We start from the raw sequence: 16,456 nt of genomic DNA, 5'->3' as shown, positions 1-16,456 counted from the left end.
CTTTTGCAGGTATTTGTGTGCATGTTCTCTGTATGTATGTTTACATATGTGTGGGCTTATGTCTGTGGTGGGTGAGTGTGCACATGATGCATGTGAAGGCCCAAAGGTATGGTATCCAGGTGTCTTTCCCTGTTGCTCTTTATTTCTATTTATTGAGACAAGGTCTCTTCTTATTTGAACCTAGATTGTACCAAGCAGCTAGTCTAGCTAGCCAGCTTTCTTAGAGGATCTTGTTTCTGCCTGCCATGCCTACCTAACTTCTGTGTGGGTTCTGGGGATCAGTATTCCAGTTTTCACACTTTCAGGGCAAGCATTTTCTCCATGAGGCATCTCGCAGCACTAATGAAAATTTTTTATAGAGGGTGGGTAGAATCACTAAAAGCCCATTGCTGTCTGCTAGTAAGGTTCTATATAGCATGTAAAGATCTCATCACTTATATCGATTTTTTTGCTCAAAGAGCAATGTTGGGTACAACAGTTGCATGGGTGGCTAGTCTTCCATAATCCACAGTCATTTCTATGAGCATCTTGGATGCTGATGTACACCTTCCCACCTCTGATGACCTTGACTGGGGCTGAGTGCTGGTTAGCTTGACTCATGCCCAAGGGAAGCAGGACTGAAGTTTTGCCTGCTGTGCTCCTGTTGGAGCTGCCTCTGATTCTAGCAGGCTCTGGGTCAGCACTGTGGCACTTACTTTTCCATTACTAGACTGTTGAAAGGATCTTGGCCCGAATGAAGCAGCTCCCCCTGCAGTCTATTTTCTCGCAGGGGAGAAATGGATACCACATGCTCTGTCCACCTCTGAAACAAGCTTAAGATTTTTTTAGTTCTGCTTTTTTTTTTCTTAAGTCATTGATGCATTCTGTGAATTTTTGCTTGGGCTTTAAAAGTTCCCTGGCACCACATGTTTTTGTTGTTAATTTTTTCACTAATAACTCTTGTCAACACAAGTCTTGCCACTTTTGCCTTATAATGTCCTGGACAGAACCCATTCTCTGTTTTTTCTCTCATTCCCATTTGAATGATTTGGTATCTTACAAACTAAATTTATGTATATGCCTATTAAAGTACATCTTCCAGGGCTTCTCCTACTTCATAAAGATCTTATCCAACCATGGGATTCAATAAAACCACAAAAGCCCCATGCCAGTCCTGAGTACCTGCTGAATAAATACCTTTTAAAATGCTTTACAGGCTTGTGGGTTCCAGTGATTGAACTCAGGTTGTCAGGCTTGTGAGGCAAAAGCTTTTACCTGCTGAGTCATCTCACTAGTCCTTCTTTCTTTAAAAGTTTTTTATATTTACGTGTGTGTGTGTACACAGTAGTACACATGCAGAGGTCAGAGGACCTTCTACCATGTGGATCCTGGGGGTTGAACTCAAGTTGTTAGACTTTCTGAGCCATCTTGTAGTGCTTTTGGACCCCAGTAGACTGGACATCAAAGCCTGCCTTTCTCATGCCTAATCCCTCAGTAATGTCTGTCACTCTATTGTCTTCCAGCCTGTAATAACCAAGTGCCCCTAATGACTCACTCGTGTGAGTCAGTCCATCAGAAGCTTTATTTCCCTTGTATTGCCTTAACGTTCTGCAGCCTTTGGCTCAAGGGATAATGGGTAGTTATTTTACTAAGTTTTTCTGCTTGCATGGCACTTGGACTGATCACTTCACCTCCAAGTCTGTAGTCTCTGGCTATGAGAACTCTTTCATTTCCTGTTTAAAAGTCTTCCTCCAGCCCAAGAGTTCAGATGGCAGAATATTCCCTAATTACCATAGTTTCCTATTCAGGGCCATGATTCAGGCCTCTGATTGCACACTGAATCATGGACTTTCCCCTTCCTCTATCTTGAAGGTCAGACTTGAGGGGCATCTTCTCACTTCTGTGTTCCTCTTCTACACTCCAGTTCTTCCCATGGGTTCCAAGTTCTTGGATCCTAGACAGAGAGCTTCAGATCTGACTTGTATTCTTTCCCCTGTATCCTGTCAGCTGTAAGACATGGCAAGGTAGCATCTCCATCGCACCCTCCCCCTTTACTGCTAGATCAGAGGCTGATGTAGAGGACAGCCCTGCCTTTTGTTTACATAGGCAAATTCTTTGAGGCAGACAGCTGAGCTTCAGTTGCATGTCTTCTTGCCCACACTAAAGTCTGTACAATAGCTGCTACACCCTGTTTAAGGTCTACTTTCAGAGACTGCAGTGTATTCTCTAGTACATCAGTGGCTTGGAAACATCCTCAAATGTACATGGTGGTCACCCTTTATTAAAGAAGCTTGACACCCCATATTATATACTGTATACTGGGATTCCTCCCTAAGGACACTTCAGTCTTAGATGGTGTGGCTTTAATCAGATGTCTTATCACCCATTGCAGGACACGTGTAACTGCCAGTATAGTAACGAGACATACTATGCCATTCTATCTAGGGAAAGATAGCCATGTCAGGATTAGCTCTGTTCCACTCTAAGACAGATCAGCCTCAGTTAACATGTCTCCTCACCTTCATCATAGGGACCATGCAACTACTCCTCCCTACTCCTCTTTGGTTCTCTTGGTCCCTGTTTGGGTACCAGTTATGTTGTGCAACTTTTCTTGGGGCGATATGAACAAACATTTGTCCTCCCTAAGGGTAGGTTACTTAAACAAGCCAAAGAAATGATTCTCCGACTAGTTGGTGAACCAGAAAGTTTGTGTGGGGTTACTTATGATAACATAGGTGACCTAAAAGGCAGCTACATCGCAGAAAAACCCACCCTAGCATTGGTGATGACTTCCCAAGCCTGCATTCCTGCACAGCTTCACTAAGTCTGACCCGATTGTCTCCCCAGCAGTTATTTACTACTTTGATGATCCTGTGTGTATAAATCTTGAGCTTCATGAGAACAGTAAGTTTTTTCAACTATTTGAGTCTAGTAAGACTCCTTCCTTCCTCCAGGAGGAAGTAGCCACAGAGCATCTTCCTTTTGTGAGTACTGAAGACATTTAGGATGCAGACTTAATTTCTGCATGCTGCAGGAATCATCAGATACTTCAATACCCATTGCTATCTGCCTGTTTATTCTATTGTTTTTGGTTTTGTCTGTTTATTGTTTTTAATTTTGTGCTTCTGCCTTGTACATACCACAAGCTACACTTTTTCTTTGTGTAACAAGTTGCTAATACTCACATGCTTTTACCAGTTCGTTTGCTCATTTCACTCCCTCTTTCATTCTGTGATTGTTCTTTTTTTTTCATTTCCTAATGTAATTTCTTTAAAAGCATAAGAGTCTATAAACTGGAATTCTTAGTCTTCAACATTTGCCTTTTATTATTATTGTTGTTGTTATTATTATTTGTGGAACTGAGAATTAAACCTGGATCTCATCCATGCTAGCCATGCACTGCACCACTGCATGATGCCCTAGCCCTTTAGAATCTGTTGAGCTGGGGCAGGATCTCAGGGGGAGTTACTTCCTATACTGCTTTTTATTGCCCTTGCCTTACTTTTTTGGTTGTTGTTGCTTTTATTGTTTTAGGTTTTTTTTTTTTTAAACAAAGGATTACATGTATGGGGGTTTTACCTGAATATGTGTGAGTATAACATGTGCCTGATGCCCACAGAGCCCAAAAGGGGCACTGGATTCCCTGGAACTGGAGCTACAGACTGTTGTGAGCCACCACGTGGGTGCTGGGACTTGAACCTGGGTCCTCTGTAAAAATAGTGAATGCTTTTAACAGCTGAGCTGTTGTCTCCAGTTCTGTTGTTTTGTTTTTTGAAACAGGGTTTGCCTATGTATCTGTGGTTAGCCTCAAACTGAAGATCATCCTTTCTCAGCCTTCTAAGTGATGGGATTATAGGCATGCATCACCATGCTTGGCTTGGTCAGGCTTTCCTCATGATTTATCTTGAGTATGGAGTTGCTTTTGCCGGTATGGAGATGCAACTAGTAGTATGGATTGGAGAGGCGGAGACAGGAGAGTCATGAGTTTTAGGCCAGCCCACACCGTACCTTTTCACAATTTTTTGTTTTGCGACTGGAGAGATGGCTCAGTGGTTAAGATTGTTTGTTGTTTTTGCAGAGGACCAAGGTTCCATTCTCAGCACCCATGTGGTGGCTCACAACCATCCATGACTAATTCCAGGGGATCCAATGCCTCTTCTGACCTCTGTGGGTACCAAACACAGACACAGTAAATAAACATGCAGGTAAAACATTCATACACATAAAATAAACAAATATTTTTAAAAGTTTCTTTTATTTCTGAAAAATTACAGCCAGTATTTTCCTCCTTATATTGAGGCATATAAATCTTTTTGTTGTTCTTGTTTTTGTTTTGAGACAGGTTATCACTATATGGCCCTGGCTGTCCTAGGTAGATTGATAGTCTTTAACTCTGAGATCCTTCTGGCTCTGCCTTCCTAAGTACTTAGATTAAAGGTGTGTGCTACCACAACTGGCCCATATCATGGCATATAATGTATAAAATTAGGGATCTGATATAAGAAAAATCCATTTAAAGATTTTCTAATAACTTACAGGGTCAGTTAGTACACTGTCATCATGTCCAGCATCTTCCTCTATTGCTCTCCACCTTATATATTTATTTTTTTTAAAGATTTATTAATTTATTATGTATGTATGTCTGCAGGCCAGAAGAGGGCACCAGACCTCATTACAGATGATTGTGAGCCACCATGTGGTTGCTGGGAATTGACTCAGTACCTTTGGAAGAGCAGGCAGTGCTCTTAACCTCTGAACCATCTCTCCAGCCCCATCTCCACCTTATTTTTTCAGACGGAGTCTCTCACTGCACTTGGAGTACTGATTTGGCTAGGCTGGCTGGCCAGTGAACTCCAAGGGTCTATTTGATTCTGTTTCCCAGCACACATGCCTCCACACTCAGCTTTTACTCAGCTACTGAGCACTAGAACGTGGGTCTTCATACTTGTGCTAAAGGTACTTTATTGACTGAGCTGTCTACCTTTTATCAAACAGAGATCATGGACTGGTGAGATGGCTTAGTGGATAAAATGGCTTGTTACCAAGCCTGACAAGAGCTAGGTCCTTGGAACTCACATCAGTGAACGGAATAAAAGACTCTTAAAGGATGTCCCTTTTGCATGTGCACATGAGTACACACACACACACACACGCAATATGAAAAACATTTTCTGGTTTGGTTTCTTAGAAGTAGAACATTAAATATACTTTATGAGGTATCTATCAGTTTAGTGTATTAATATGAGTATATTTTATACATTGTAATTTTGGTAAGTTATAAATGCACATATAATATGTATTATGCATTATGAGCAAGTTGGATAGCCAAAGAATAATGTGGTAATTTAAGTCATAATCAGAATGCCTCTTTTTATACGTCTCTTCATTTAATGGATTGATTACATGGCTGGTGAGTTACTGATCATTCTTGTTATATGAATGTGCTTTTAATTAGCAATACGTGGGCTGCTTTAACACACATAACTTCTTTCATTTCAGAAAACTCAGGTTCCTGAATCTCAAAAACCCAGACCAAAAAAAGGTCTGTATGTAATTTATATATATATATATATATGTACCTGTTTCTTTGTCTTATTGATTCTATTGTATATATTTAGCAGAGCTTTGTAAAGCATGTTAGGAAATGGTTCAACCCTTACACAATATCTAGGTTTTATTTTATTCAGTTAGATTTATTAGTGACCTGTAATGTACTTAAATGTTCTTTGGTTAATATGTCAGTGTACACTAATTTTTATTTGCGTAATAGGCATTCAGTTCTTGTACAAATCAGAACTCCACTAATTTTATGCATATGTTAAATAAGTGTACCATTTAATTTTATTTAAAAACTTTTTTTTCTTCTGTTAATTTGCTGAGGGAAAAATCCATGTCCTATTTATCTTTAAGACTGACTCAAATTCACTGTGTAACTCAAGCTGGTCTTGAACTTAAAATACTTCTTTCTCAGCCTTCTGAGTAGCTGAGATTTATGAAATTCAGTTGTAATTATGCAAGTGTCTGACATAATTATTAGTATTTTTATACCATTTCTGGATATGAGAATCATTCTGCTGATACCTCATTTAATAACCAAATGATTGAGCTAGTTAGTAGGGCTAGTTAGTATGTGCTGTGATTGTCAATCCAGTATGTATTTTACCCTTTCTCTAGAGTCAGACCCATGGGTCACTTGACCACAGGCCTAGAAGAGGACTGTATGTCAACCAAGAATTAGTCCAAGGGTCAGCAAAATGGATCAGTGAGTTAAGGGACCTGCTGCCACTCTGATAGTCCAGATTCAATCCATAGGACCCACATGGTGGAAGGAGAGAACCAACATCTTCAATATTGTCCTCTGACTTCTATATATACAGAAGTATATATACAGCTGTGGAACATGTGTACCCACACATGGAGAGGCACAAAATAAATATAATTCAGAAAACAAGATATTTACTATTCCATGAAGAATTTAACTTGGTATCATAATTATTTATGGTTAGTTTAGACATGATATGCTAAGGGAGAAGATCTAACACTGATTATATTGTTTGTTATGTCAAAATATACTTTCTAGCTCCAGAGTTTCCTATTGTGGAGAAACAGAACTGGCTGATCCATCTCCACTATATCCGGAAGGATTATGAAGCATGCAAGGTGAGGGACTGCAGCAATGGAAGGGATGAGAGGCAGACTGGGCCAGCAGTGTCCGCAGCACAGCGTGGCAGTGAATGTCTTGAATTTGCACCCCCTACCTTCCTGCTTTAAATTTCATTATTTTAAATAATAGTTTATCTATCAACCTTGACTTTAATCTTATCTCTTTTTTAGTATGTTTCTGTATAGCAAATAGGACCAGGTTCCTACTTGCTTAAAGCTATCACAAATTTCCCCATATGCTCAAACCCTTTAGTATGACATTTTCAGTCCTTCTCTTTCTGACCCTCTCTTTTCCTTCAGCTTTTCTTCCACCCCTTGCCAACACACAGTTTGAAACTTCACTTTGGTAAGCCTTCCTTAATTCTCTGAGTTGGAATCAGATGCTGTCTTTTGAGCTCCTAAAGCACCCGAGCCGAGTCCATGTGATTTGCTGATCAGAGAATCCCTAGTGTCTGCAGTGGTACTAGCTTCACTAATTAGATTTGAAATAGGGGTTGAGAAATTTTTTCTGTCATGAACCAGATAGTAGCTTAATTAAATTTTTTTTTTTTAAAGATATGGTCTCACTTTGTATCCCTGGCTAACCGGGATCTTCCTAAGTAGACCAGGCTGTCCTCGAACTCAGAGATTCACCTGCTTCTGCCTCCTGAGTGCTGGGATTAAAGGTGTGTTTGCCTCCACGCCAGCCTAAGACAGTAATGTAGACTTTACAGTCACTGTGGTCGTCATCTCATATTTGTCATCGTTTCGTTGGTTTTGTTTGAAACAGGGTTTCATGTAGCCCAGGTTAGTCTCAAACTCAATAGTTAGTAGGGGATGATTTCTTGATCTTGTCTTTACCTCCTGAGTTCTGGGATTGTAGGCATGTGCCATAATTCATGGCTCCTTTTTAAAATAATGCAAAAACAGAAAACTTAAAAATTTTCAATATATGTGTGTGGATGTTTGCCTACATGTATGTCTGTGCACCACATGCAGGCAGTGCTGGAGGAGGCCAGAACATGGTATCAAGTGCTGGAGTTACAGACAGTTATGAGCTGCCTTTTAGGTGCTGGTAATTGAACCTCAGTCCTTTGGAAGAGCAACACGTTCCCTTACTGCTGAGCTGTCTTTTCAGCCCTAAAAGTATTCTAAATGGAAGATATACAGAAATATGCCGAGAGCCCTTAGATTGCTAGCCTCATTCTAAACTAAGTGATGGTAAGAAAAACAAAACTCTTGGGCTGGAGAGATGGCTCAGTGGTTAAGAGCATTGCCTGCTCTTCCAAAGGTCCTGAGTTCAATTCCCAGCAACCACATGGTGGCTCAATGAGGTCTGGTGCCCTCTTCTGGCCTGCAGGCATACATACAGACAGACACATAATAAATAAATAAATAAATATTTAAAAAAAAAGAAAAGAAAAAAAGAAAAACAAAACTCTTGAAGGAACTACCTGACTAGTCATTATTAGTATCCTAGGTATCTCATCCATGCCCTTGCCTATTTCTACTGTTTTCTTGGCAATACTTAATCACTACTCAAGTGTTCTTCTTTTTTAGGCTTTGATTAAAGAACAGCTTCAGGAGACTCAGGGATTGTGTGAATATGCGATCTATGTCCAAGGTAAGACATATTGTTTCTTTCCTTACTGAAAAATATATTTAGTCTAGGTTCTTTTTTTTTTTTCATTTATTTATTATGTATACAATATTCTGCCTGTGTGTATGCCTGCAGGCCAGAAGAGGGCACCATACCCCATTACAGATGGTTGTGAGCTACCATGTGGTTGCTGGGAATTGAACTCAGGACCTTTGGAAGGGCAGGCAGTGCTCTTAACCTCTGAGCCATCTCTCCAGCTCTAGTTTAGGTTCTTGGGGAATAAAACAACCAAACAACTTAGGAAATACTTAAATTCAGATACTGTCTCACAAAAGTCCTAGTCACTATCCTTTGAAATTTGAACACAATTCTGTGTGTGTGTGTTACACATGCACCTGGGAGTAGAGCATGACACCAGGTGAATATTTTTTTTAAGATTATGTATTTATTTATTTATTTATTTATTTATTTATTTATTATATATGCAGTGTTCTGCCTGCATGCACACCTGCAGGCCAGAAGAGGGTATCAGATCTCATTAAAAATGGTTGTGAGCCACCATGTGATTGCTGAGAATTGAACTCAAGACCTCTGGAAGAACAGCCAGTGCTATTATCCCGAGCCATCTCTCCAGCCTGAATGTTTTTTATTTTTAAATATATGTTAAAGTTATTGTTTGACTGTTTTGCCTACATGTATGTCTGTGTATCATTTTCATGCCTGATGCCTGTGAAGGCCAGTAGAGAGCATTGGGTCTCCTGGAACTGGAATTACAGATGGTTGTGAGCCACCATGTGGATACTGGGAATTGAATTGAACTCTAGTCTTCTGCAAGAGTAACAAATACACTTAACAAATTGAGCCACCGCCAGTCCTTCCAAGTATTATTCTTTTTTTGGGGGGGGGGTTTCTGAGACAAAGTTTCTCTATATAACAATCCTGGCTGTCCTGGACCTCATTCTAGACCAGGCTGGCCTCGAACTCCCAGAGATCCGCCTGCCTCTGCCTCCCAAGTGCTGGGATTAAAGGTGTGCGCCACCACCAACCACCCAGCCAAAATATTATGAAGAAATTCTGTGATTTTCAAAAAGATCAGTTATCTGGGTAAGATGTTGGGAGCAAGGGCAGGTAGAAGTTAGCTTATTACAGGTTTACCTTACTGACACTTTGCTCGCTTCTGCTCATTTGGTGATAAGTTATTCAAAGTTATTTAACCCTTTCTCTGATGTGGAATCTTTCCTCCTGCTCCAGTTATTCTGATGCCATCCTCTTCATCCAAGAATTTGGTTTATTTTCTGTATTTTCTTTTGCTTGGCAGCACTGATTTTCCGCCTGGAAGGAAATATCCAAGAATCCCTAGAACTCTTTCAGACGTGTGCTGTTCTCAGCCCTCAGTGTGCCGATAATCTCAAACAGGTGGCCAGATCTTTGTGAGTATTGGAGCAATCACAGAGGACCACATAAAATGCTTTCTCCTGGGCTGGGCGGTGGTGGCGCACACCTTTTATCCCAGCACTGAGGAGACAGAGGCAGGTGGATCTCTGTGAGTTTGAGGCCAGCCTGGTCTACAGAGTGAGTTCCAGAACAGAGAAACCCTGTCTGGAAAAAAAATTAGAAAAATAAAAAGGCTTTCTCCTGAAATGCATTCTAGGGAGAACCTGTTGCTGGCAGCCAGATGCCTGAGAGGTGGGAGGCCAGTGAATACTAAATAGTAGAATGGGCTTCATTTTGGAGACCATGGATTAATCTGGAATCAGCTAATATTAAGGAACTTAATTAGTCTTTTTGTTGAATGAAAACACTGTTTGTCATAGTGTGTTATACCATAACTCTTCTGTAGTCATATAAGCAACTCATAGCCTGTTCTGATATTTAGTGGAGTATTTGACATATAATAAGCTTGTGGTATTTTGAGTGAATGACCTGCAAATTCCTAAATGGAAACACTTCTGAAGTCTTCATAAACTTTGAGAGTGGTCCAGTGTTCTATGCGGTGCCACCTCCATGTTCCTCCCTACACTGCCATTCAGACTTGCATCATTTTTACATAGAAATCATTTTTTTTCCTTCAAACTCATGATCAAGGAAAGAAATTTTGATTCAGGAGGAAAAGACTTGCCCTTATTGGATGATGTTGATAAATAATGACAGCTTGTGCTTAATGGCAAATCATTTGACTTTTTTTTTGTTTATTTTTATAGAATGCTATCGGAAGTTATAGTGGTATATTATTTGTGTTTTAATAAATGAACCTTGCCTAAAGATCAGAGAGCAAAGCAGCCATTCAACTTATAAAGAGAACTAACTGGATCCTTCCTTGCATTGTATGGGACACACCAATAACTGGAACCCCTATATTCTATAGTGATGCAAATAAATCAGGAAAGGCAGGTTACAAATCAGAAAATTTAAGTAAAGTAGTTCAAAACCCTTATGATTCTGTCAAAAAGTCAGAAATATATGCTCTTCTCATGGTACTAAGGGATTTTAAAGAACCTCTCAACATAGGTACTGATTCGCAATATGCAGAAAGAGTTGTTTTGCATGTTGAAACCACTGAATTTATACCAGATGATACAGAATTGACTTCATTATTTATTCTGTTACAAGATACAATCAGGAACAGGAATTATACCATATTCATAACACACATCCAATCATTTGATCAGCTATAACTTGCCAAAAGACAATCTCTTCAAAGTTAGGATTGGGGAAGGGTTTTGTTTCTGTCTTTGTAGGAGAATAGAGGTATGCAACTAAGGAATCAGAAGACCACTGGACAGATGGGACATCTGAAGAAAATGGACAAATCACCCAGAAAAAAAGTCCCAAGAAAAAGAGTAAATTGGCCTATTGGCGTATCACATTTCAAATAGGATAACATTTCTTAAATCTTCCCAAATGTTTGTTTCTGCTGTTCTCTACAGACACATAACACAAATGGTCTTTTGGTAGTCCCAGTCCAGTTAAAGATTAAAGCCGTCTTTGGAGTTGGAGTGTGGCTCTCTCCTTCTCTAAACCCAAGCACGCTTGTTAAACTAAAATTCAAAATCTCTGTCTCATGTCAGAAGAGCCACCTGATATGTAACAGAAGAAAAACAAAAATTTAAAGACTATTTTATTGCCACTAATCTCATAATCTTTTGGTTTTATATTGACTATCAGCTTTTCTTAAGGTATAAGTTTTGTAAGATTTATATATATACATATATATTTTAACATATAAATATATATATAACATATATATAATATAATATCATGACAAAAAGTTTGTGGTATTAATGGTCGGTCATGATATTAATGGTCATATAGAGTACTAACTAATTCTAGAAAAAAGGTTTTATCTACCTTCATGTACATGATTTTGGGTTTGAGTCCCTATCAGTTTTCTTCAATGAACCATGAGCCTAACAGCAAGCGACCTTTGAAGTTTCCAAAAGGAGGATGGGGCCCCACAACAATTCCTCCAGGACTATGATAACACCACTGAGTTGAAAAACACTATCTAAAGATGGGCTTTGGACTACAAACTGCTCAGAACAATTTTGAGGTGGCTAGCTGAGATGATCCAGCCTCACAGACTGCTCTAGCCAGGACCTGAGACAAGCCCTGCCCTTCCCACTACACAGAGAAGGAACAACAAATGATAGAGCTGCCTCTCCCAGGACTTGACAAGTATCCTAAATTTTTCTCTTCAGGATCCCCTAAAGATACAGTCACCCCAGACAGCAGGAAGTAAATTTAATAATACAATACCCATACGAAAAGAAAAAAAGGGGGATACATATGATACGATAAAAGTTAGATTATTAAATCTACTCTGAAAAGAAAAAAGGGACGATGTAGTAAGGAGGAGTGGGCTGGCTAGCTTAACCCCTGAAATAACCACACAGAAAATGAATTAATTAAATTACTGCCTGGCCCATTATATCTAGCCTATTCTTGGCCAACTCTCACACCTTGATCTAACCCATTTCCATTAATATGTATCGCCACTTGACTGGCTTACCGGCATGAGTCTAACCAGCATCCATCTTGGGCAGGAGAATCATGGCATCTGCCTGTCTCTGCTTCTCGAGTGCTGGGATTAAAGGCATGCACCACCACTGCCTGGTTCTTTCACGGTGTATCCTATGTGCTAGGTTCATCTCAGTCACCAGTTGAGTGAAGTAATTTTTGAGGGTGTTTATGGCAATCTTTCAGGAAGGAGTGATGTATCATACCATATTGGTCTAGAAGCAATCCACAGGGTCTCATCCTCTGTGAAAACAAAAGAAGAACCTCTTTTCCAAACTTCATATCCTTAGACCCAAATTTTGAAGTAATAATACTTTTATAATATACATGCTGGTTTAGCTTAGCAGCACATACAATGAAAAGTCTCTCTGTACTTAGCTCCTTCACAGTCAAAAAATTTAAAGAAAACACAATAATAGACATAATCCAGACTCTCTGTGAATTTTCCACTTTTACATGGCTTATATTTTTTTACTTCCTTGAATCTATGATTATCTGGAGGTTATAGATATGAAAGATAAAAGGTTAAATTACTAAGTCTACTTTTAAAAAGCAACTACTAGTTTTAAATATTTTACATTGGATTGGACTTTTGTATATTGTATATGAATTTTTTACTGATACAAATTTGAGATTAATTTTGTTAGAACATACTGTACATACATTTCTACTGTTGTTCAAGGTATTTATTGTCCCTATACAACTCATTTAACAATGTAATGTAAATTTCTAGTCCTTGAAAATTATTATTACTCACTGTTTAGGATAATAAGGACATGCAGGTTAGTAGTTAATCACCTATTATAATCAAGTTGTAGTCATATTAGATATGTTTTAAAGGTCAAACAAAGATATATTTTAGATAGACAGGTTATCTTAAGACACTTCAGAGATCTATAGAATATGGTATTTAAGATGTTTTAATAACATAGATTCTTTTTTATGACAATGATACATGTCTGCTGGCAGCATGGATCTACTTCAGAGAAAATGATAGGCAGCAAAGAAACTCCACATGGAGTTTATATTCTTTGTGGCAAAAGTAAGTCACTGGGCAAGAAAGTGCCCTTGCCTCAACTGCTGACAATATGCTGTCCTAATTGGATAAGCAGGCCACAAAAGAAAGTGATTGCCAAACATTGTGAAGACAAAGAGAAATAGCCCTTCAAAATATCCTGCTTCAAAGAGAAGTCTGTTGGAAGTCCTGGGCCTGTAGGCTGAAAATGGATGCCCCAACATCGAGGAGGAACTTTAGATGACTGTCCAGGCAGCCAGCTGTTCCTGTTATTTCTCATATTTTTTGGAAATCGCTTGCTTGAACTTTCTGCTTACTCAGTTAATATTATTTCCTTCTTGTGTCTCTGAAGGAGTTGAAGATTAGATATAGTTTTCTTTGTTTACCAGACACAGAAAGCAAGCTATGATAGAAAGTAAATTAGGTACAAGTCTTTGGACTCACCAAGATAGCATAAATATAGAGTATTTTCTCTTTATTTGTCAAATGCAAATGGACTAGACATTGTTGATGTATTTATTACTTGTATATACTGCAATTATTGCCTATAGTTATTGTATTTATTGTATATAGTTTTTCTTATATTATAGCCTTTTTTTTTAGAGAAAAAGGGGAAATACAGTGGTATATTATTTGTGTTTTAATAAATAGAGCTTGCCTGAAGATCAGAGGGCAAAGCAGCCATACTAGTCAGCCATACAGACCAGGGAGTAGTGGCACACACCTTTAATCCCAGGACTCTGGAGACAGAGGCAGACAGATCTCTGTTAGTTCAAGGCCATCATACAAGATTGAATGTATCTAAAAGAGAAACAGAGCTCACATGAAGGTGATCCCAGCACTTGGGCTCACACACCTTTATTCCTAGCACTAGCAAGGTAAAGACAGTAGTGATATGTCTGGGCAGAGAGAAAAATATAAGGGGGAAGAGACAGGAACTCAGTGAAGTGTGGAGTGTGGGCTGTTTAATCTTCAGGATTCGTGGAGACAGGATCTTGCCCATTTTTGGTCTGAGGTAGCGGTAAGAGCCAGTGGCTGACTCCTTTGTTTTTCTGATAATCAGGTTGAACCCCAGTATCTGGGGTTTTATTATTTGTGCTACAGGAAGTAGTTACAGAAGAGTGCCACCAACATTGGTGTGTATGAGACTAAGGCTTTAGAACAACTGCCAATGCAAGCCTTATCTCTGAAGCTTCTGCTCTTGGGACACAGCACTGTCCCTTACTTTTCCCACACAACCAGCTCAAATTTAGCAAGTTTTAGCTCAATGGAATATGTGTAAAGTGTGAACTTGTAATCTTAGTGGAGTTTAGGTTATCTCGGTATGGCAGTACACACCTGTAATCCTAGTACTTGAAAGTGGAAACATGAGGATCAGACGTTTAAGGCCATCCTTGGTTACACAGTGAACTGGAGGCTAGCCTGAGTTATATGAGAACCTGCCTCAAAACAAACCAAAAATAATGAAATTTGAATAATTTTAGAAATGTATTTTTACAGATTTCTCCTGGGAAAACATAAAGCCGCCATTGAAGTATATAATGAAGCAGCTAAACTTAATCAGAAAGATTGGGTAAGAAACATCATTTCTTTCTTTGCATGTTAATAGTTTCATTTATCAAGTGGCTTTTTCTTTGGAGACAGGGTCTGATTATGTGTGTAGCCCTGGTTGGCCTCAGATTCATTATGTAGAGCAAGCTGGCCTCAAACTCAGAGAGATCTGCCTTCCTTCTGCCTCCATAGTACTTGGCCCTTGTCTAGAATTCTTAGATGATCAAATTGTCTTATTGATTCTGTTTTTAGCATGACATTTCAACATAACTGTGCATCGTTGTATAGTTTCCAGCTGTTAGTATTGCTGATAGTTTTTCACTGCTCTGATCTTGCTATGATTATCCATCTGATTTCCAAGAACTTTAGGAGTTGAGTTGCTTTACCTTTGGAATTTGAAAGCATCAGCAATAGATGTCTCATTGCACATTTCATATTTTCCCCTATCTGCTTGGCAATCAGTCAGCTATTTCTTTTGCCTTTCTTTGGGTCATGACAACTTTAAGTGGCTCTTTGAGTACTTTCCTTCCACTGTCTTCCTTTTCTTATTAGTGTATATTAATTGTACAAAACAATGGGTTTTACTGTGATATTTTCATAGCTTGACCATAATCACTTTCCCTATCCCTTTATTTCCATCATCTGCTTATATAAATTTGGGATTATATGTAGCACAAAATCAGACTAAACATTCTCTTTACAAATTAAGGTTTTTCTTCCCTGTGAAAACCCATGTCACTGGTTTTGACTTTATTTGGTAGTCCTAGAATTTCAGGGCTGAGACTTACTCATAGTTAGTTAACTGATGACTGTTGCAGCTCAGAAGTATTAATTCTCAGATAAGGAGCTCAAAGAAGCTAGAAAGAGCAAGCCCTGATAGAGCCTGTGCTTCAGCCACAGCTTCTGAAAGGAAGGCTAGAACATACCTTTTGAACTGGAACTCTACTGGTATAGGACTCCCTATTAATAAATGGGAGACTCCCTAGAAAAGGAAAACAAGAGTGTGTCCCATGTCTGAGTGTGTCAGCCCTGTCTGTACACTAATTGTCGCTTCCTATCAGATACAGCAATTTTGGCTTTTAACATACTTCTCATTTTCTGTTATTGTATATCCAGTGTATAGTTGGATATAAATGATGTTTTAGGTTATATGTGAACATTTTAGAGTCAGGAACATAAAGTTAGTGACTGAAACTATGAAACTGGCTGAGATAGTCCTTTGGCAGTGAGTTGAGGATGGAGTTCAGGAAGAGCAGAAAAAAAGGTGGAAGATGAGTCAGGAGTGCTGTGCAAAGGGGAGATGAAGCCCATCTGCTGCTCTGTGGAGCTGAAAAAGCTCACCTGGGACAGCAAACAGCCAGATACCGTCTATGTGATACCTGATAAATATCTGTAGGAAGTCTTTTAGCTCTACTTTCTTGTACTCATCATGATATTCCACAATCCGGTTCTAACAAGGGGATAATAATCCTGCATGTTATTGTCTTGACTTCAGAATCAACTGTTAAGTAGGGAGAATTTCCACTAATGTCAAGAGAGAAATCTGAGGCTTTGGAGATGGAATGGCATGGCAAAGGCACATAGCGAGGTAGTGGAAGAACAGAAGTAGATTGCAGCCTACAGTGTATGATTGCTAACTATATCTGAGATCT

General features: G+C 39.1%; 1 protein-coding gene across 1 annotated transcript in view; it reads left to right on the top strand.

Moving 5' to 3' along the window:
- The window catches only part of Bbs4 (Bardet-Biedl syndrome 4), a 37,360-nt gene that overhangs the window by 4,332 nt on the left and 16,572 nt on the right, over positions 1–16,456 (top strand). The window contains exons 2-6 of the mRNA XM_057768136.1: positions 5,479–5,521; positions 6,560–6,639; positions 8,182–8,245; positions 9,540–9,651; positions 14,754–14,826. Of these exons, the coding sequence (XP_057624119.1) occupies positions 5,479–5,521; positions 6,560–6,639; positions 8,182–8,245; positions 9,540–9,651; positions 14,754–14,826 (372 nt within the window). The remainder of the gene's footprint in view (positions 1–5,478; positions 5,522–6,559; positions 6,640–8,181; positions 8,246–9,539; positions 9,652–14,753; positions 14,827–16,456) is intronic.

This window comes from Chionomys nivalis, chromosome 4 (assembly GCF_950005125.1).
Source record: "Chionomys nivalis chromosome 4, mChiNiv1.1, whole genome shotgun sequence".
NCBI classification, from domain to species: domain Eukaryota; kingdom Metazoa; phylum Chordata; class Mammalia; order Rodentia; family Cricetidae; genus Chionomys; species Chionomys nivalis.
The sequence above is the reverse complement of the archived record's forward strand: the minus strand, read 5'-3'. Positions and strand labels throughout refer to the sequence as shown.